This window comes from Cnephaeus nilssonii, assembly GCF_951640355.1.
Source record: "Cnephaeus nilssonii genome assembly, chromosome: 8".
NCBI lineage: Eukaryota > Metazoa > Chordata > Mammalia > Chiroptera > Vespertilionidae > Cnephaeus > Cnephaeus nilssonii.
In genome coordinates this window covers 24,656,774-24,679,246 of record NC_137079.1, presented here as the reverse complement: position 1 = coordinate 24,679,246, position 22,473 = coordinate 24,656,774, and the positions used below count along the sequence as shown (strand labels likewise).

Here is a 22,473-nt window from a genome sequence, read left to right as displayed (position 1 = left end):
TTTAAAACAAGTTTGGCTCATGTGATTTTTGAGTCTCTCTCCAGCCCTACCTTTCTCAGATTCCATTATTAAATAACTTCATGCCAAAGTGTGAGTGCCTGGTAACTCTGACCTCCTAAGAAAAATTCCAATTGTGTCTTCTTATTAGCACATATTGATTTATTCACATATTCACTCAATCTTTTAAATATTCACCTAATATATCTGTTACATATCTATTAAGAACTAGAGATGCCTGGGTCTGGTAAACAAGAATGTCTCTGGTATTATGAAGCTTATATTGTAATGAGAATATAGATGAGTAAATAGGTAATTATGAAAAGTTGTGGTATTACTAAATGGAAAGTGCTCTGTTTGATGGGTAGCAGTGTGGAGTAGGTCTCATTTGGAGCAATATTTAATTGTAGTTATGAATAAATCAACTTTTAGACATTTTATTATGCATAATTTTTATTATTACATTCTAATTATATAGATCATAACACTTCTAATATAATTGCTTTTTATTATTTTTAGGTAAGGAATTCATAGACATCAGAAAAACTATTTTGAAATTTTTTATAATGTAGTATCAAGAAGTTTCTACATATTGATCTGTGGGTCTGATAAAATGAGTAGCATTAATACATACAGACATACTTTGTCTTGACAAAATGTACCCTTGCTTGGGTTAGATTACATTTTCTTCAATAGGGAAGCCTTAGTTGTATCTCTTACAGACTTTAGAAATTTCATGACATCGGTGCCCCCAGTTCCTTTATTTACTGCTTCTGATGGCTCTTCAGATGATTGAGTTTTTTTGGACTGAATCACAATATATTTAGCTACTATATTCAAATGGTACTTTCTCAGGGAAACCATAGCATCCACACACTTATTATAAATTTCCTGTAGGTTATCATCCCCTTCTGAAAGGACAAACTCACGAACTGAACTTTTTGACTCTAATGAGTGAAGAAATTTCTGGTGAGCTGGTGGCATATATGTTCGCATTTCCTGGAGAAATTCAGCAGATGATGCTGAAGGAACAAATGAAAGATGAATTAGTAGAGAAACTGAAGCTTTCCACAATCCAGGGAGGAAGGGCAGAGGGAGGTCACAGTGGGTGGAAGATCACAGGCCAACGGTGTGGCATAGGACAATGAGTTTATAACCATCCTGCTAGAAAGCTGTTAGTCTTCTTACTAGTAATGGCAGTTGTAAAATATACTTAATTTTGAAAGCCCGATGAGCTAAACTCATATATATACATACACATCCTATCAAATAAAAGAGTAATATGCAAATTGACCATCACTTACAGACACAAGATGGCCACCCCCATGTGGTCAAAGATGGCTGCCCCCATGTGGACACAAGATGGCCACCACAAGATGGCCTGCAGGGGAGGGAAGTTGTGAGCATTTAGGGGTGACCAGGCTGGCAGAGAAGGGCAGTTGGGGAAGACCAGGCCAGCAAGGGAGGGCAGTTGTGGGTGATCAGCCAAGCAGGGAGGGCAGTTAGGGGTGACCGGGATGGCAGAAGAGGGCAGTTGGGGAGACCAGGTCAGCAGGGGAGGGCAGTTGGGGGGAAACAGGACTATAGGGAAGGGCAGTTGGGGGCAACCAGACCTGCAGGGGAGGGCAGTTAGGGGCAATTGGGTCAGTCAGGGAGCAGTTAGGCGTCAATCAGACTGGCAGGGGAATGGTTATGGGTGATCAGGCTGGCAGGCAGAAGCGGATAGGGATAATCAGGCAGAGGTAGGCAAGCTATTGGGAGCCAATAGTACTGGATTGTGAGAGGGATGTCCAACTGCCTGTTTAGGCCCGATCCCAGTGGGATCGGGCCTAAACGGTTGGTCGGACATCCCTCAAGGTGTCCCAGATTAGAGAGGGTGCAGGCTGGGCTGAGGGACACACACCCCCGTGCACAAATTTCATGCACCGAGCCTCTAGTCCTACCTAATAAAACAGTAATATGCAAATTGGCCGCACCTTCGCTACGCCCAAGCCACGCCCACCAACAATGCCCACCAGCCAAGCCACGCCCACCAGCCAATCAGAGCGAGTATGCAAATAAACCCAACCCAGATGGTGGTTAATTTGCATACATAGGGACCCTGAGCTGACCCCCTGTGACGGATTGCAGGGAACTGGGGTCCGCTCTGGCACCAGACCGAAAGCCTCCCCTGGAGGCTTTTGGCCTGGAACCGGAGTGGACACCCAGCTCCCCACTTTTGATGGATGGTGGGCGTGGCGGACACCCAGCTCCTTGCTCTGATTGGATGGTGGGCGTGGCGAGTGGACACCCAGCTCCCCTGTCATCGAAAGCGGGGAACTGGGTGTCTGCTCCGGCTCCAGGCCAAAAGCCTCCGGGGGTCTGCTTGCCATGCCCACCATCCAATCAGAGCGAGGAGCTGGGTGTCTGCCACGCCCACCATCCATCAAAAGCGGGGAGCTGGGTGTTCGCTCCGGCTCCAGGCCAAAAGCCTCCAGCGGAGGCTTTCGGCCTGCTGCATGAGCGAACCCCCTGCAATCGATCCCAGGGAGTTGGGTGTTGCTTCAGCCTGGTATACCAGCGGACCCCCTGCGATTGATCCCTGGGCAGGGAGCTGGGGGTCTGCTTTCGGCCTGGGCAGGAGCGGACCCCCTGCGATTGATTGTAGGGAGCTGGGGGTCTGCTCCTGCCCAAGAGGCTTTCGGTCTGGGCAGGCCTGGGCAGGGGTTGATCCGGTGATCAGAGGGAGCTGGAGAGGCCTGCCCAGGCCTAAAGCTTCGGCCAGACGCTTTAGGCCTGGGCAGGACCCAGCCCTCCATTGGTGTGAACTATAGAGGAAACACCTTTTCTGAATGCACATTGGCTAAGCTTCCTGTATGCCACTGGTAATATTCTTAGTAACTTGGATAATAAGAATCCAAAAAGGTGATCTAAGGTTTTTCCACCACACTTCTGGAGAAAAAAATGAAAGTCCGCTGCTGGAAGGCTAAGAAATGTCATATCCTGCCCTAGCCGGTTTGACTCAGTGGATAATGCCTCAGCCTGCAGACAGCAGGGTCTGGGTTTGATTCTGATCAAAGGCATGTACCTAGGTTGCAGGCTCCTCCCTGGCTGGGGCCCAGATCAGGGCTCATGCAGGAGGCAACCAATCAAAATGTTTCTCTCTGTCTTTCCCTTTCTCTTCCACATTCTCTACAAGTCAGTGGAAACATACCCTCAGGTGAGGATAAAAAATAAATAAAGAAATCCATATCCTATGAAAGACACATCTTGAAAATGCCTAAAGAAAGTTGTCATTTTTTCTTGGTGAAGGGACTAGAATCCGTGTTGATGAAAACACCTTGGTGGCTGTGGTGACTGGCAGTGGCTGCAGCAGCGGGGTGATGGAGCTGGTGCTTTCTCCTTATCAGCCCAGTTGCCTCCCACAAAGGGATGCCAGACTGTGGCTTAGGTACACTCCCTGTGGGACGCGGGCCTAAGCCATCAGTAGGACATCCCCTGAGGGCTCCCAGTATGTGAGAGGGGACAGGTTGGGCTGAGGGACCCCCGACCCCCAGTGCAAGAATTTTGTGCACTGGGCCCCTAGTATATATATATAAAAGGCTAATATGCAGAGTGTCCCCTAAGGAGTTTGACTGGGAGACTGGGAGTTTGATTGCTCACTATGACGTGCACTGACCAGCAGGGGGTGGCGTGGAACAAAGGAAGACCTAAGCTGGCAGCTGGAAGGAAGGCCTTGGCCAGCAGCCATAAGGTCCCAATTGGTCCAGATTGCCGGCCAGGCCTAGGGTCCCTACCCATGCACAAATTTTGTGCCCTGGGCAACATCGATTTTTGTTTGTGCTTCCTTTCCCACTTTCCTACTCTATTTGATCCTTTGAAGATGTCAATGATATAGACAGTGTTATATATATATATATATATATATATATATATATATATATATATATATAATTTGTACTTGACAGATTATGAAACCAAGTCCAAGGAAGTTTAAAGGATAATTTTAAATAAGTGAATGAACTAAGAAAAAAAGCATATTTTCACCTAGCCCTATTAAATATAAGATTAGGAAAAAAGAGAAAAGTAGAAAGAAGTCCTTCTTTTAAGTTCTTAGAAGGAGCATAATGAATGCGACTTATCTTCTAACTTGGGTAGCATGGCCCCTGGATTGCTGGGGCAGCAGGATGGCTGAATAAGAGTAGTGTTAATCCTCTTCTTATCACTGAAGACTCCACCTCCCCAATTTCTACTCACAGTCCTATCTCATTTGCAGGTGACTTTCTCTTTCTCAATCTGATTGTACATTTTCAGAACCTGTGATATAGGTTTTACCATAATCAATCAAGCTTTATAAATATATGTTTAAAGGTTAAGATCAAGAGGATGATAAAGTTGGGTTTGAGTTTTGGCTTCAGTACTTTGTAGCTGGTTAACAGGGAGCCAGTCACTTATCCTCTTTAACTTTCTGCTTCTTCATCTGTGAAATGGGATGATGGCAACACAAACTCTACTTTACTGATTCTCCTAAGAGTACCAGATAAGCTCAGGTAAAATGTTGATGAGCAGGTAATTTTTTAGATATTAAAAACTATTTTATTAATATAAGAGATGATTATTATTTGGAATTTTCTACTCACCTTCATCAGAACTATGCTGGATGCCCAAGAGAACATCAAAGCACTGAAAGATGCTGCTTTGGGCTGCACTACCCCCAGCGAACATTTTTGGGGTGTCCCAGACGCCTTCATACAGTAACCCCTCTGGAAGCTTGGCATTGCCTTTCCAGCTAGGTCAGGAAGGAAAGGAAGTCATTATTTGGATTAACTGCCAAATTTTCAGATATGAAGTCTTCCAATAGAGGAAGAATAGACGGTGACACCAGATAGATTTCAATCTTCTTCTTCCATATTCCCCTTTCCACCCATGTGCATCTGTGAGAATAATAAATAACACGGTTTTGAACAAATTTGGCCTGAGTATTCTATGAATGGAACCTACCTTTGCACTAGCAAAGATCATTCCTCTCTCTTTAAAATGACTAGCTTTTCTGCCCATACTCCAGCATATACCTAGCCAAGTATTAACAGAGAGAATAGTCTATTCTTTGTCTACAACACATATTTTAAGATATTAAAAAGATGTTTTCTAAACACAATGGATAGTGGGAACCATCAGTGGGTACTTACGTATTTTTTGTGTTAATTACATAAGAAAAAAGTTCAAGCATAAAGCTACCTACCCAGACAAGTATATGCGAAGAACAGTGAAAAACAGGCCTGGGTCCACATACTCTGTAAAAAGATAGAATGAGTTTAGTTAAGTAGCATCAGCGTTCTAAGGGTAAATGAAGACATTTTATACACCTGACAGTAGATTTTAGTAGAGGCCACAGGAAAGGCATGTCAGTGTTTGGAGAGAAAGCCCCTGAGGACAACCTCTTACTCACTTGCCCTCTCCCAGGTGAGCCCCACTCATCTCTTGTGCTTCCTGAATGGGTCCTACCACAGGGCTAGCACACAGCTTGTGTGCAAAAGCCTGGATCCACCTACCACTTGCCCTCAGATCAATTAAACTGTCAGCATTTCTTTAAGGCTACTTCATGTGCTTACTAACACAACAGATAAACTACTTCCATAAAGAAACAAACAGATCTCAGCAAAAAAGAAAATAAGAAACAAAAATCCCAACAGTCCTATGGACCACATCCCTGTCTCCCCTCCTATACACATACACAAAACTTGCTAATGTCTCTGATTTTTTTAAAAAATATATTTTTTACTGATTTCAGAGAGGCAGGGAGAGGGAGAGAGATAGAAACATCAGTGATGAGAAAGAATCATTGATAGGCTGCTTCCTGGACACCCCAGACTGAAGGATCAAGTCCGCAATCAGGGCATGTGCTCTTGGCTGGAATCGAACCTGGGACACTTCAGTTCATAGGCTGACACTCTATCCACTGAGCAAAACTAGCTATGGCAGCTAATGTCTCTGATTTGAGGCTCAGTCTTCTCATCAAGGACCACTCAGCAGTAACTCAAATCCCAGTGACACAGTAACATCTTTGCTAAGGCCTCCCAGGAGCGCAAATTTCCTCCTGTAAAGTATGCTTACATACTTTTTTGGTCATTATTGTTTTGTAGCCATTAATTTTGCAATTACTTTTGAGTTCAATGGTTTTCTTTGTTGTTTCTTACTTAATTTGTGAAAAAGCAGAATTTGTATAGAGCTCCTATCAAGCAGAAGATAAGTCTTTCAGAATTTAAAACAGCCTGAACCCTTGACAACTTTCTCCAAGGTTTTTAATGAGAGGTAAGGATGGTTCTTTGAGTTAAATACAGTTTGGCCCAGCCAGTGTGGCTCGGTGTTTGAGCGTCAACCAATGAACCAGGAGGCCACCGTTCAATTCCCCATCAGGGCACTTGCCTTGGTTGAAGGCTTGATCCCCAGTGGGGGGCATACAGGAACCAGCCAATCAATGATTCTCTCTCATCATTGATGTTTCTATCTCTCTATCCCTCTCCCTTCTTCTCTCTGAAATAAATAAAAACATTTAAATTTTTTTAAAAAATAGATGCAGCTTGGAATTCTGGCTACAGTATTTACTACCTATGTAATATTAGATCATTTATCTTGTCTCTCGGAATTTAGATTCCCTTCTCTATATTATGAGCATAATAAAAGCTACCAGTTGAAAAATATAAAGATTTAGTGAGATGCAATAAAATGAAAGCACACTCACTACTTGAGAGTGTTTCTGTTTCCATTTTGTCAACAACTCTATATCTTAGATAATAAGAAACATTTGTAGGAGGCCTACAACATCACATTGCATGGAATACTTACTATGAATTTGGCCAAACACTTCAAGGGCTCTCTGCAGACAAGAAGTTATGTCACCCAGTGCCTTTTGCAAAGTATCTCGGTCCTGATTCTGTACTGCCTTGAATATAGTTGGAATGACCTTAAAAAAAGACAAAAGATTTTCTAGCATCAAACAACAGCATGGAATAAAATCCTCCTAAGTCTTAATCCCTATATTAAACTTGGGATTTTGCACTTCTTTCTTGAGCTGAGTACTCTCCACTTGTTTGATTAATTTCCTTATGTATCCTTAAGCATGGTCTTGTCTTTCTGAATTTGTTATTTAGAGATAAGTTTATAGAGTTTTATATCTTTCTATTTCTAATAGTTATAACCATTAGATTTATGTCACTAAGTGGTATAGTTCCCATGTAAGTTGCATTAAAAATATTCCTCTTATTGGGGTTTCAAATTTGATTTTAAATATATGGCTCCTACATTTTATATTTTACACAGTGCACAAAAAATAAATAAAATATTTGTTACTGCCAGATGATCCTTTACCTCAAATTAAATAATCAAATATTATGTTTAATCAGTGTAAAGTCACTTTATGCATACATAAAAGAGTTCAGTTACTAAGTGATTTCTCTGCTTATATGAATTAAGATACAAATTTTCTAGGGTGATTGACATACTTTTATTGCAGAAGCAGCTTCTATTTCCACCAATAGAGAAATCAGAAAGAATCCTTTACCGCAATCCCCTCCAGGAAATGAAAACAGAATGTCCATGTTCCTAAGAAAAATAAATCCAAAAAGTCAAGGGTGTAGCAAGAATATGGGTATATTTGTTGACTACTTTCCAGTTTTTAAACATTCTTACTTGTCTTGTTTTATTTTCAAAATAATCTTGTGAGATAAGTATTATAGGTTTTACTATGTCCAATATGTAGTCAGGAATATTAATGTTAAGTCCATTGTCTAAGATCATATCATTAACAAAAGATTAAGCTGGGACTTGAAATGCCATTCTAGAACTTGGAACTAGAAATTCCAAGACCATTTATGTTATTGCATTAATTTTTCACATGCATGTGTACACATACACAACCTCAGGGTTTACAGAAATATCTGTGCGGTCTAATTTTAAGAAGTAGTCTTTGTGCTTAAATAACTATATTCATATCCATGTTTTTATCTGTGAATCTGATTCAATTTTTCAGTGGTTTATATGCCTTACAAAGGAATTGACAGACAAATTCAAATAACTGAATAGACCCTATTTTCTTTCTGATTGAAGTTTTGTATTGGTGTAAACAGGTCTCAGTATCTGTATATCCATGAGTTTCATGGTGGTTAAACTCATGATCTCTGAAGCTAGACCACTCTGTAGCTTGCTGTGTTACTTTGAGCATTGATATTCCTTCTGTTTCTGCATTAGTGTTCTTATCTGTAAAGTAAGACTGATAATATCCTCTCACTTAAAAACATTCTCTAGCTTCCCATTTACTTTAAGATACTGTTTAAACCTCTTATGCTAGCCAAAAATCCACATAATCTTTTTTTAAAGTTTATTTCTTCATTTCTTTCTCATACTATTACTTTCACCATTCATTTATCAGTAACACCAGCTTTCCTTCAGTTCTGATAATGTGCCAAGATTTTTTTCCTTTTTATTGAATTTGCTAGTAGCCCTGTGCACGAATCCGTGCACCAGTAGCTCTCTGTGGGGCCTGGCCGCTCTGCGCCCACTGCCCAGAGGCTCTCTGTGGCCCAGAGGCCCATCCACGGCCAGGCGTGGAATGCTTGCCTTGTCGCCGGGGCGATGACACAAGCATTCTGCCAGGCTGCTCACGCTGCTCGCTCTAAGTGGCCACCCTCCCTCCCATCGGGACTAGGGGACTCTGGCAGGGCTGAGAGGACTGGGTGCTGCCATCTTGTGGCTATGGGCGCTGACATGTTTGTGATGGAGTGATGGTTAATTTGCATATTACCCTTTTATTAGATAGGATTGGGGTGACACTGGTTAACAAATTATACAAATTACTAGAGGTCCGGTGCATGAATTCATGCACCAGTGGAGTCCCTCGGTCTGGCCTGTGGTATTGGGCTGAAACTGGCTCTCTGACATCCCCAGAGGGGTCCTGGATTGTGAGAGGGTGCAAGCCAGGCAGAGGGACCCCACTGGTGCACGATCGGGGCTGGGGAGGGATTCGGAAGGCCTCCAGGGCATGTCCGGCCCATCTCGCTCAGTCCCAATTGTCCAGACCCCCAGCAGCAAACTAACCTACCAGTCAGAGTATCTGCCCCCTGGTGGTCAGTGCATGTCATAGCAAGTAGTTGAACACTTAGCATATCATTAACATATTACACTTTGATTGGTTGAACAGATGACTGGACTACTGGACACTTAGCATATAGGCTTTTATTATATAGGATACACTTACTTTATCCTCACTCTTGTTTTATACTCCACTATGAACATTCTCATTATTTTTTTCCTTCTAGCTAATTCTTACTTATTTTTGAGGGCTCAGCTTAAATAACTAAATATAGAGATTCCTCCTTCATCACTTTTATTTGGTTGGAGCTTCTGATACTTTATCTTCTTGCCTCTTCTCTTAATCATACACCAATTTACATAATTTCCGCATGTCTCTTTTCCTCCCCATTCATAAGGGCATGCTTATACCTATGACAATTACCTTATTTCCCTAGCTATTAGCCTTTGCTTAGTATATAGATAAAAATAAAGCAAGGATTTGGTCAAAAAGAACAGCTTAATGTTTCTGGCCAATGAGTTCATTAAGTCATAGGTACAGAGATGTATGTGCATTTTGTATTTAGACCTAGTAATTACATATGTGTGTGTGTGTGTGTGTGTGTGTGTGTGTGTGTGTGTGTGTGTGTTTGTGTGTATATATATATATATTCAAGTATTACTTTCATATATAGCTATAGCTATAATATCAAATAGCCAGTCACACCACAGTCATAGATATAATTCAGGGCTTGGATTATTTGATCTTTAAACAATTACTTGAATTACTTTTTGCCTGAATTAAATTGACCTTTAAAAAATACATTTGGAAGATATTGATAAACCTATATTCACTTTAAATAACAAATAATTCTTAGACTAAAATAAGAATCAAATACTTACTCATAAGTCAGGGGCCTTATGAAAGCAGCAATAAAGCAATGGACCAATCAGAAGAGAGAAAGAAAACCAATTTAAAAATCAAATGGTTTCAAGTTATTGTTATTAGACTTAATACTACTATTATTAAATTTAATGTCTATTATAAAACTATTGTTATTAGGTTTAATTGTACTACTAAATGTAAGACATAGTCAGATAAAAATCTGATTTTTATATTTTTCAAGTAGTCATTAAAAACACCTACATTAGGATTTTATAAGAACATTAAAATTAAATATGTAATACATGTAAAAAGTCAAACTAGTTTTAACTAATAAAATCTTTCCTAGATCAAGTCCTTTCATTTTGGGCCTTTCCCATGTGTAAAATATTGTTTTGTAGATATACACACAGAACCATGGGGTACCACAATTCTCTTATCCCTTTATTGTAACAGATCCCAACACTAAATGGTTAGGAAGGGCCTAAATTCTGAGCAGGCTGCTCTAAGAAACCCAGCCATTGCCATTTCTACTACTGAAGATGTTGACTCTTAAACTCAACTTGATGGTTAAAAATTAAATTTGTAGACTCTCAGAAACATGTTAATCAAGAGAATCTAGACACAAAGACTGCATATTCTATGATCTCATCACTATAGAATGCAATGAAAACTAACTTCTGATATGACAAATCAGAATATATTTACCTGGGGTTGGAGAAGGGAATTGAAAGGAAAGAGCCACAAAGGGATTTCCTGAGGCAATAGAAATATTCTGTATCTTTTTTAGGGTTACACAAGTGATTATAACAGACTCATCAAACTGAACACTTGGGATTTGTGCATTTCATTGCATGTTAATTATATACCTCTCTCTCATATATGTACAATACATTTGTGGTTATAGATACACCAAAGCAACCTTACCCCCAAACAGAGAAGAAAGCTGTGTTGCCAAAAATTAAACCAATGACTAACCCCCTTTTGATCTAAATAGCATGTGCTCCTTTCGCTTTTAATATAATCACTGTTTACGTACCCACTGGGATCCTTTTTCTTCCAGTTTGCCAAGACGCAGTCTGCATAAACTAGGATGGGAGGCAATCCCAGCTTCTCAGAGATGTTGCAGTAAGGGACAGCAATATTGCTTGGCAGGACCTAAATAAAACATAATGTTTAGTGTTGACTTTGAAGTGCCTTACCTTTTCTTCTGCTTCCTGAGTGCCAAATATGAGCTATTATATAGAATGGCACTTTGAAAACAAACAAATGTAATTTCTCATCTTCATTTCATAACTTAGTCCCAGTTAATTGTCAAAAGTTTGGGTTTTAGATTTGCATTGATGTGGTCATAATCTAATCATAGAGAAAAACAGAGGTAGAGGGCAAGGAGAACAATGGCTGTATCCTTGACTGTCTAATGACCCTGTGAGTTATTTGCATTCATTCATTTATCCATCCCATGAATATCAGTTTGGCAACTACTCTATGCAAGGTACTCTTTATCCATCCACAATACAAAGATAGTTAATTGTCTCAAAGAAGTTCAAAGTCATTTGTAATTAAGGCATTTGGATATCATACATACTAAAAGTGTAAGAAGACGGCTACTCTTAGAGCACAGTGCTGACAGAAACCCTCTACTGGATGATTTCTTAGAAAAACTCCTCATAGAGTGGCATTAATGCTTGGCCTTGAATGCTTACCTGTGTTGGTTGGAGGAATTACACTTGTTTAATATTTCGATGCAAAATATGTCAACTGGAGTGATATTCTTGGCTTCTCTCAACTCTTTCACTCACCCTTCCTCAGAAGCTTATTTAAGTGCTGAGTTTGGGAGTGAAACTACAGCTCAGCCTCCTTTTCCCCTCAACTCTTCCTTTCCAGAACCTGTTACTTGCAGAATTCTGCTCTGTTTTGGGCCACATAGTAAAAAGCTTCTATCTCCATGGGGGTGATCCTGATGGGTAAATGCACTCAACAGGTCCATGGTTGCCACATACTCAAGCCACATTCTCCAACTACTGTAGTAGTCATGAAGCTGATATTTTATCTTTCGTCACCTGACTTCTTATCAACTTTGGTTGATAATTAGATGGCCCCATGTAATAATTACAGTCATTTTTTTAAAATATATTTTATTGATTTTTTACAGAGAAGAAGAGAGAGGGATAGAGAGTTAGAAACATCGATGACAGAGAAACATCGATCAGCTGCCTCCTGCACACCCCCTACTGGGGATGTGCCCGCAACCAAGGTACATGCCCTTGACCGGAATCGAACCTGGTACCCTTGAGTCCGCAGGCCGACGCTCTATCCACTGAGCCAAACCGGTTTCGGCTACAGTCATTCTTATCATCACAGCCTATGGTTGGAATAAGCATATCTAACAGGCAAAGGACAGGGATATGTGGCCCATCTGGCACAGTGGGTAGAGGGACTTCAGTAGTAGAGATGGTATGACTATGTAGCCCACTCCACAGTTCTGTGAAAATCATAGGAGCTATAATTCAAGTGGCATCAGATTAGCTTAACACATCTGGAAATGATGATTTAACGAAAATAACAAAAATGTTAGAATTGAATCTTTGACTATTAAAAGAACAATTGGATGTGCGCTTCCCTTTGCAGATCTTGTGCCACTGAGAATTAAAACATTCTGTTTGGCAAGTGCTTTTCACATATTTCAAAAGGAAATAAATCATGTCCCTCTCTGAATTAGAGAAAAGATCAAAAGGGAACAAAGGGGGAAACATTTAATCAAATAATTAATTTGAAATGACTTAGGAAAAAGAAAGGAAATGTTCATACACATCCTAATCTATTATAGACATTCAGATAACTGCTAAGAAACTCAATTGATGATTTCTTGCCAATTCTCTAGCAAAAATGGGCTTTATATTGATGTAGCTTATTTTTTGTCCATTTACTTTATCCTTCCTACAATTTCTTTACTTAAATTTTTAAAATCTTTTTAATGTATTTTTTATTGCCAGTTCCTAATATCTCTTTCAACATAATATGACACACAAAAACTAGATACATTATAAAATACATTTCTATGTTTTATTTTATAATTCTGATCTCCAGCCTGGTAAATTTATTTATTTTTTTATTCTGCTATGTACATTTTGGTCTACACATTTTTTTCTAGTCTCACTTTCTTTTCTGCTCCCCTTCTCTGTGGATAAGCTTTACCCAATCTTTCAAGAACTAATTAAAATTCCACTTTCTTGAAGCATTTCATGATCATATCAACCTCTAGTTTAACTCCTCTGGACTATCATACTTCTGTACCTAGAATATGCTGTACTGTATTATTGATGCTGCATTATGGATATTTTTTTATATGTAACTAGAGGCCTGGTGCACAAATTTGTGCACAGGTGAGGTTGATATGATCATGAAAAGCTTCAAGAAAGTGGAATTTGAATTAGTTCTTGAAAGATGCAAGATAGCATTTTAGCATTAACCAAGAATAGCCATATAATTTTTATATCTCCCAAAAGTAATGAATTGACTATAGAATCACATTACAATGGTAAAACACTAAAAACAAGTAAAGTATTTTTCAATACCAGATTCAATAAATAAAGTTCATAAACTTAATGAAAAATTATAAAGTGATTTCAAATGATGACTAGTATGATAGTACAGTAACTAAAAAAATGCTTACAATATAAATTAAGTGAAAGAAGCAGGATATATATGTATTTGCATAGAATGGAGTAACTGTTTTATAACTAGTAAAACACTAAAAATTCAATAATGATCACAGTTGAAATTACAAAGTCAGTGAATAATTTGTTTACCTCTTTTTCTATTTTTCAAGCTTCACAAAATGCAGTTGTCATAGTTTTTGAATGTTTTTTACATCATGTAAAAATGTAAATTGGATGTAAATTTTTCATGTAGTAAAAGAAATATAAAATCTCCATACCTTACGGACATCATCACCTCGGCCCCACACATATGCCATGGTGATATACCCCAGGACCAGATGTGCAAGGCGCTGCAACTTATGTCCTTGGAGGTCATTGATGCTGAGCATTGGTAACTGAAAATAAATGAAGAAGTTGACTCAAATCAACATGGATGATACTATATCTCCAAAAACAAATAAAAAATATTAAGTTATAAGAAAGATGGCCAATGTAATAGTTACTCAAACCTTCTCGACTTCTGCACGTAGTTCACCATTCTCAATCAGGACAGGAAGATTTTTAACAATGGAAATCCAGGCATCATAAGGGTGAGGTAGTTCCTCCTTAAAAAAAAAAAAAAAGACATTTTTTCACCAGTGGATATTATTGTAAAATAGTTTTGTCTCCCATTGATAGTCTGTCTTGACTTTAAATCAATTCCGTTCAATGAAGCCCCAACACACACTTGCCTGTTTAGCTCTATCAGACCTTCTCTGCATTCCCCCTCTTCTCTCAAGTACTCTCATTTGCCTCTTTTTCAAAGGTCACCTCCAAAGTTCCTCTAAAAGCTTCCTGACTACTGCATTTTACTCTCATATTCCCAATTATGAACCCTATGTATTATTTACCTTTCCCATTTTAAGTAATGTTTTAATAACTGATATTGTTTTCTATTCAGCTAGATTTTGTTTTTTTAAATAGAAGAAAAATGAGATTTATTCAATATCAGTAGTAGACTAGACACTTCGCTCAGTAATTTCTCATTTAATTATTGTAGTGACCCAAAACATTGTTGTGTCAATGTCATGAATATGAAAGCTTGGGCAGTTTACGAACTTGTTTTGTATATAGAGTTCATTATGATTAAAGCTTGTTTCCATCTTTCAACAGCCCATGCACTTTTTACATCTTACTACCCGATGGAAAGGGTCTTATCATGCTGTTAAATCTATTTTTCCTATAAGACTTTTCACAGTATTGGACACATAGGAAGTGACATATATATCCTGCTTTGGTTCATGAAAGGCTCATTTTTTTTGCTCAAAAAGTTCAAATAAAACCCAAATGGAAGTGTCTCCTTGAATCTTATCATATTTATAATCTTATTTTAAGAGAAACATAGAAGCAAAAGACCTAGGAAACACTCTAAAATGAATTTCAGATCCTCAGACAACTCCCCATATGCCCTGATCCTATCTCTTCTTCATTAAGCTACTTCCAGACATGCCCTTCGTGTAACCAATGCTGACTTCTGGGGATGGAGTACAAATTAAGAGATTAAGTCAAGCTAACATGGGTGACTTTTTGAGCTGCAAAACAAAGTTAATATTATAAATGAAATATAAAACAAGAAGACAAATCTATAATAATAAAAGCATAATATGCAAATCGACTGAACGGCTGAACAGTGGAACAACCATCCAGATGACCACACTATGACACCCACTGGTGCCAGGCCAGCCAAGGCGAGTGTGATGCAATTGGTTGAAGGGCCCCACCATCACTCCATGATCGCCCCACAGAGGGAGGCCCAGGCCACCGGCTGGCAGGGCGATCAATCGGGGAGCTCCATGATTGCCTCAAAAAGGGAGGCCCAGGCTACCTGGCCAGTGGCAGTGTGTTGGGTGGGTGGTGCCTCCCTCTGCAGGGTGATCAATCACAGGTCTCCCAGACTGTGAGAGGGCATAGGCCAGGCTAAGAGACCCCCCCACCCCCAGTGCATGAATTTCATGCACCAGGCCTCTAGCCCTATATAATAAAGAGGTAATATGCAAATTGACCATCACAACCTCATGTGGTCACAAGATGGCCACCCCATGTGGTCACAGAATGGCCGCCCCTATGTGGTCACAAGATGGCTGCCCCATGTGGTTTCAATATGGCCACACCCATGTGGCCACAATATGGCCACACCCATGTGGTCATAAGATGGCCACCCCCATTTGGTTAAAAGATGGCCGCCCCCAGGTGGTCACAAGATGGCCAGCAAGGGAGGGCAGTTGGGGGCAATTGGGCCAGCAGGGGAGGGCAGTTGCAGGGGACTAGGCTGGCAGGGGAGAGCATTTTAGGGTGACCAGGACAGCAGGGGAGTGACTGGGCCTGCAGGGGAGGGCAGTTAAGGATGACCAGGCCAGCAGGGGAGTGGTTAGGGTGTGATCAGGCAGGCAGGCAGAAGTGGTTAGGAGCAATCAGGCAGGTAGGCAGGCAGGCAGGCAAATGGTTGAGAGCCAGCAGTCCCCGATTGTGAGAGGGATGTCCGACTGCCAGTTTAGGTCCAATCCCCTTAAACTGGCAGTCAGACATCCCTCAAGGGGTCCCAGATTGGAGAGGTGCAGGCTGGGCTGAGGGACATCCCTCAGTGCACAAATTTTGTGCACTGGGTCTCTAATCATAATAATAAAAGGCCAAGAGGTGTCACAACCAAAACAACCAAATGACTGGTCACCAGGAGGTGCATGGAGCACTCTTGGCCATAACGACCTAACAACCAGTCGCTGTGATGCCCACTGTGGCTGGTGAACTGGCCCAATCAGGGGAGGGGGGCCAGCGGCCAACCTTGTGGCCCCGCCCCCCTGCCAGCCTGCCCCTGATCGGACTCTCCCATCCTGATCAAGAGCTGGGCCTGCTGGCCAAACACCCCCTCCCACCCTCCCTCTGGCCAGCCATGCCCCTGATGGGCCCCCACCATCCTGATTGGCCCACAGCCCCTCCCCTGGCTATCCCCACCCTAGATCACCACCCCCCACCATGATCAGAGGCAGGGCCAGCTGGCCAACCTCCCATGGCCCCTCCCCCAGGCTGCTGGCCCCCTATCGGCACTCCCCATTTACCCCATTCGGGGGTAGGGCCTTCTGGCCAATCACCTGCAGCCTCTTCCCCCAGCTGACCCGGCCCTGATAGGGGGCCCTGATTGGGCCCTAATCCAGGCAGGCTGGCTGGCCAACCTCTTGCCATCTCCTCCTCCTGACAGGCCCAGCCCCAATCTGCCCTGATTGGGACCAGGCTGGCTGGACCCCACCTGTGCACGAATTTGTGCACTGGGCCTCTAGTCCTATATAATGAAAGACTAATATGCAAATAGACCAAGCAACCGGTCACTATGACATGTGCTGACCACCAGGGGGCATGCGTGGAGCATGGTAGGCATTGGCAGCAGGCAGCAGAGCAATTAACATGGCATTAACATGGCAGACATCAGCTGTGGTGGGATGGTGGAGCAGGTGAGTGGGGGCACCAGACCAAGGTGGGGTGCTGGTCACTGTCATCGGGGCAAACCTCTGGTGGTTACTGAAAAGTCTTTGGTCCCACGCACCATTGTCCCACCCAGCGCTCTCACCTGCTGCCAGCGCCAGCCCCCCACTCACACTCACTGCTGGCACCAAAACTGCCGCTCGCACCCATTGCCAACACCCGGCACCAGCCCTGATTGCTCGGTGCCATCAGTGAGTACGAGCAGCGGCTGCCAGCCCTGATCGCCCCTCAGGGCTTCTCCACCTCCTCCTGCTCCTGAGGGGCAATCAGGGCTGGCAGCTGCCTCTCACACCCACTGCTGGCACTGGAGCCCCTGCTCACACCCACTGCGGGTGCCAGCCCTGCCACACCTGCAGCCAGCACAATTGCTGCAACTCGCACCTGCTGCTGTTGCCCGGTGCTGGTCCCAATTACCTCTGAGGGCTTCTCCACCTCCCCCTGCTTCTGAGGGGCGATCAGGGCAGCAGCTGCTGCTCACACCCACTGCTGGCAATGACCCAAATGCTCCACACTGTCAGCGGGTATGAGCGGCACTGGTGCCGTCAGCATGTGGGATCGGCGGTGGTGGGAGCAGGGGTGCTGGCAAACATGCCTCAGCGGGAAGGTCTGGGTAGGGGCACAGAAGATGGACCAAGACTCACCCCTGTGCCCACCTCAGCCTCATGGCCCACAGTTCCTTTCAAGGTGCACAAATTTGTGCACTAGGCCCCTAGTATACTATAAAATTCAAACAATTTCAGGGGCTGCAGACAATTGGTGAGTCCTAATCTGTTAGAACAGATTTTTAGAAAAGAAAGATCTATGCAATATATTTGCTAGTGAGTCACCTCTCTTGTTTACTCTGAATTCTCCCTAACCACAATATGCTGTGCTCTCATGTTTTTAGTATTCATATATATTTTTGTTGTGTGTTTCCTTGCATAGCACACCAAAATTATTGGTTGTTATTTTTCCCCAGATAACAGAAATTCATTTTTTGTTACATATCATGATTAGTGTAATATTTCATAGAAATTTCAACAAATGTGAAATTCAATCAATAATATACTTCTGGTTCATAGGATGCCTAAATGGCATGATCTAAATAAATGAAATATAACAAGAGGACCATTCAATTATGCTAGATTAGAGAATGTATTTTGTATCCACATGGAATTAGTAGACATTATTTTCCTTTGAAATAGGAAGCTTATTGATTAGAAGAGATGGAATGAAGTTTTTGAGCTTCTTATTTGCAGAAAATATCTTCAGTAAAGAACATAAAGCAACCCTTAATTTTTGGGTGTAAGTTTCAGATCATTGAATCTAACTTCCTGAGCATCTCAAGTAGCAGCATTGTTTTTCAAGTAGCTCAGGAAGAGTTTTGTTTTGCCTTTGTTTGGGGTTTTGCTTTAACCCTTGGAATCAGTTCTGGAGGTCTCTATAATTAGCATGATTGTTTTATTTTTTAAGAGAACTGACTCTTTGTGGGAGGTGAGGAGGACTAAATATGAGGTTTTGTAGATTCTAAAAAAGATTTTTTTTAAATTGTACCATTGATAAGTACAGTCTCATAATTTGTGTATGCTTGTATGCGGAGGGTGCAAGTCTGACTAGAATTGTTTTTTTAAATATAAAGTTATCTAGATGTTTTTAGCAATAAAAATTAAAAGCCATATTTCGTATTCTTAAATTAACTTAATAATCTGAAGGAAAAAAATGGACTGGGAGGAAGAATTTGCTCTGGATTTGCCTGTATTACACAAGAAATTTATGGGATATTTTTTTCAAGTACAGTTAGATTAGAAACTCTGACTAAAAATGTGTTTGTTGCATTTAAAGGTGCTTTCTAAAGCATGGACTCTATTTGAGCCACAAACAGGAACATATTGTCATACATTATTGTAGCAACATGTAACTGGTTCCTAGAAATACTCTCCTGGAATCTCACTGTCTTGTTAAATCCAAGAGTGGGGGTGAGGAAGGGAAGCATGCTTGGTTATCTCTTCTCTTAAGAGAGTCAGCAGAGTATGATGGTTTTCAGATCATGGACTCTGGAGCCAGAGGGATTAGGCTCACATCCTATCCCTGCCATTGCTAGCTCTGTGAGTTTGGATAATTACTTAAATTATGCACAGCTTCCATTTCTCATCAGGTTAATAACAACATACATTTTAGGATGGTTATGAAGACGGAAAAGTCAATATTTGTAACTTGCGTTAAAATGTTAACATAAATATTTTACAATAAAAATATTGATGATAAGATAGCTTTCATGGCAGTCTTTGGAACACAAATTAGGGAAATGTAGTTGTTAAGGTAAACATGACCTGCATTTCACTTTGTAGACAAAACTTTTTAAATTTTTTATTTTATTTTTTCCATCACCATTTATCCCCTCTATGCCCTCTTCCACCTCCACCCATCCTCCTCTACCCCCTCAATCACCACATTGTTGTCTATGTCGATGAGTTCTCTCTCTCTCTCTCTCTCTCTCTCTCTCTCTCTCTCTCTCTCTCTCTCTCTCTCTCTCTCTCTCTCTTCCTTTTTGGCTCAACCTCTCAACCCCAAACTCCTCACCCCCACACAGAGCTATTTGCCTGCTCTTTATCTATGAGTCTGTGTAGACAAAACAACATTTTTTTAAAAGCTAGATCTGTCTCTTTTGACTCTTATGCTTAGTAACAATAAGTAATATTAATGCAACACATTTGTTAGATGTGCCATCTCAGAAACCTAATCAAAGTATAAACATACACTTTGTACAATTTAAGGTATACCAGCTAAGAAAAGGGATTCTTTTGACTCAAGAATCAGTCATTACTGTGTGTTTCTTTTTTTCAAAATGCACTCTCAAAACACAATTGTATTAAACCAAAATACTTCTACTGTGTCCTTATCTCATCACCCTTTGTATCTGTGTAAGATAAGTAGTACATCTAAGACTAAATTTCTAGGTTGAAAATTTTAAGAAAGTCAAGTAAGACCCATTTGTAAAAACTCTGCTTTATCCATTTGTTCTGCATAAATTACTAATCCACATTATTTAAATAGAAATTAGCTTATCCAGGTAAGTAATAATAAGAGAATATTTTTGCCATATTTCTTACCAGTGGATTTGGTAGAGCAAAGCCCACATCTTCATCTATATGGTATTCAACATTTTCCAAAGAGCTTTCCATAGGAGATGCTTTATGTGCCATTCTTGCAGTCTACTTCTCTGGCCTCCCTTAGTCTGTGGAGAAGTCTCAGAGCATCTATTTATTACAGAGGTTGCCATAGCTCTTGACCACACCACTTCACGTAGGCAGTAGGAAATTACTTCCACTTTTGGAGGAATAGTTTCATTTTCCATTTTCTTTATTTGCAACTTGATAAACAATAAGATCACAAAAGCACCACTGTTCACAATATAAAGAAACTAAACATTTATATTTTATGTCAAATCTTTATCACTGGGAATATAATCTGTTTACTGCCATAGGGGAAGTCAGGATGGACATAATTGAAATTTTAAAATGTCATGAAAATTGGTAACCAGAAGAAAACATTTTTATTTTATGGAATCTTTTAAATTTCTGAATTAAAATGATAAATAGGACCAAGACTAAAGTCCTAAACTATCATTTAGTTATTATTGTCATTGGCTTTATTTTAGCCTATCAGGGTTCTTTGAACATATTAGTGTCTTGTTTCAACAGCCATGAACTATACTGAACTATTAATGACTCTGAAGCAGGAAAAAATGGTAGCACATGAAAAACTTAAAAAGATAGTACCTCTTTACCTTTCCATTTTTCTTACCCAGTCTTTGCTCTGTGTTCACAATGATGATGAAGTTTTTCCTTCTCCATATTCCTAATAAGTCGTTTTAAGGCAGGTTTTCCTCCATCTCTACTATATCTGACTTCTAGGGACTGATGAGGCAACAGTCTTTACATTTGAATACTTTGTTAAAAGTTGAAAGGAGGGCTAAACTGCCTTGAAAATGGTGTGTGTTTGTTTTTTCAAAATGTAAATTAAGGCTTGATGCGCACTTTCAGGGTGTCTGAAGGTCTATGGACACTTACAGTCAGTGTTTCAATCTTGCTAAAAAAGCAGAAGCAAAAGCAGTAGCCATATCATTCCATATGATAATCAAAAGCAGAAGAGGAGTTAGTGTTCAGTACATTAAGAGACAATGCCGTTTTGTCAACCAGCTTATTGGTACTAGGAATAACTTTTAATAGTCCATTACTGTATGACTATGTTCTAGGAATAGTTCTCACTCTGTCCTTCCCTATTACATTAAGGTGTTTAAGGAAGAAGATTTACAGGAAAATGGTCTTTTTATGATAAGGGTAAGGGAAACCAAAACAGAAATTATACAGGAAAGAGAACACAATGGCTCACATATTTAAAACGAATCATCCATGGGGCTGCTACTACTGAAACCAGTTCCAAGAGAAAATAAATAAATAATAGATGAATGGATAAATAAATAAATAAATAAATAAAATGTTGACCTACCATATTGATAGGAAAGCCAAAAATATCAATGAAATATTGAGAATTTGAAAATGAGTGGTTATTTCTATGGTGTTCATTCTTTGAACCTGAATCATCTTTTTTTATGGGTGAGTCTAGACAGAGGCATGTAATGAACTTTTTCTGCCTGGATAAAAATCTCTGAGGATTTATTTATTTAAAAGAAACTTGTCTTGAAAATATTTTCTTGACTCTACTTATACAACTACTTAAATAAATCTATTCTACATTTGACTGCAGGAATAATAATACTTCATTATTCTACATTTTATCTCCAACTTTTTAACATCTTCAAACTTCAAGATCTTTTGTATTTCTGAAGTACATTCTCAACTGATCCTCATTCTTTATTCATCTTAATTTTTATTCAGCAATAACCAGATTCAACCATGCAGAGTTGCATAACACTACAGAAAGTTAAAACCGAGTTAACACTACTTTATGAACAGTGAAACTGGAAAAAAAAAATGTGTAGCATCCAAGAGTGGGAGAGAAATCACAAAGAAAAGAGAAATAAACATTGACATTCCCTACTTCTACTGTGAATTGTCATAAGTTCTGGACTCTATACTGAGCTGAGCACACACAGAACAGATCCAAAGAAGAATAGTAAACTTCAAGAACTGAACTACAATTAAATAACTGCCCAAATCCTAGACTAAATCCTGAGTGGTACATGTACCCAACAGACAGAAGTAGCCCAGAAAAGGCTTTTAACTGACTTTGAAACTACTCTACATGATAGATGAGACAGAACTTGTGGTCAGAACCTAACCAGCATAATAGCATGCTAAAACAAACAAAGATATCAACATTCTCTAGAGGATTTTAACAGAATTTAGAACCTCGCATCACAGTATTATAATC

At 40.3% G+C, this 22,473-nt stretch overlaps 1 protein-coding gene across 1 annotated transcript; it reads right to left on the bottom strand.

The window, feature by feature from the left end:
- Positions 1 to 524: 524 nt before the first annotated feature.
- On the bottom strand, positions 525 to 20,350 carry IDO1 (indoleamine 2,3-dioxygenase 1). Its single transcript, XM_079779642.1, has 10 exons — positions 20,190 to 20,350; positions 14,097 to 14,192; positions 13,866 to 13,982; positions 10,965 to 11,083; positions 9,946 to 9,960; positions 7,479 to 7,578; positions 6,823 to 6,940; positions 5,219 to 5,270; positions 4,617 to 4,765; positions 525 to 1,019 (listed from the first exon to the last, which is right to left on the bottom strand). The coding sequence occupies exons 1-10, from the start codon at positions 20,280 to 20,282 to the stop codon at positions 676 to 678; spliced, it is 1,203 nt and encodes a 400-aa protein (XP_079635768.1). The 5' UTR covers positions 20,283 to 20,350; the 3' UTR covers positions 525 to 675.
- Positions 20,351 to 22,473: the final 2,123 nt, after the last annotated feature.

Excerpts from the sequence above, each read along its gene's own strand:
- IDO1 (XM_079779642.1), bottom strand. The coding sequence starts at position 20,282 with ATGGCACATAAAGCATCTCCTATGGAAAGCTCTTTGGAAAATGTTGAA. Across the intron at positions 6,941-7,478 it reads AAGCTGCTTCTGCAATAAAA|GTCATTCCAACTATATTCAA; the intron begins GTATGTCAATCA and ends TCTTTTTTTAAG. Across the intron at positions 1,020-4,616 it reads CCAGCATAGTTCTGATGAAG|CATCATCTGCTGAATTTCTC; the intron begins GTGAGTAGAAAA and ends TTGTTCCTTCAG.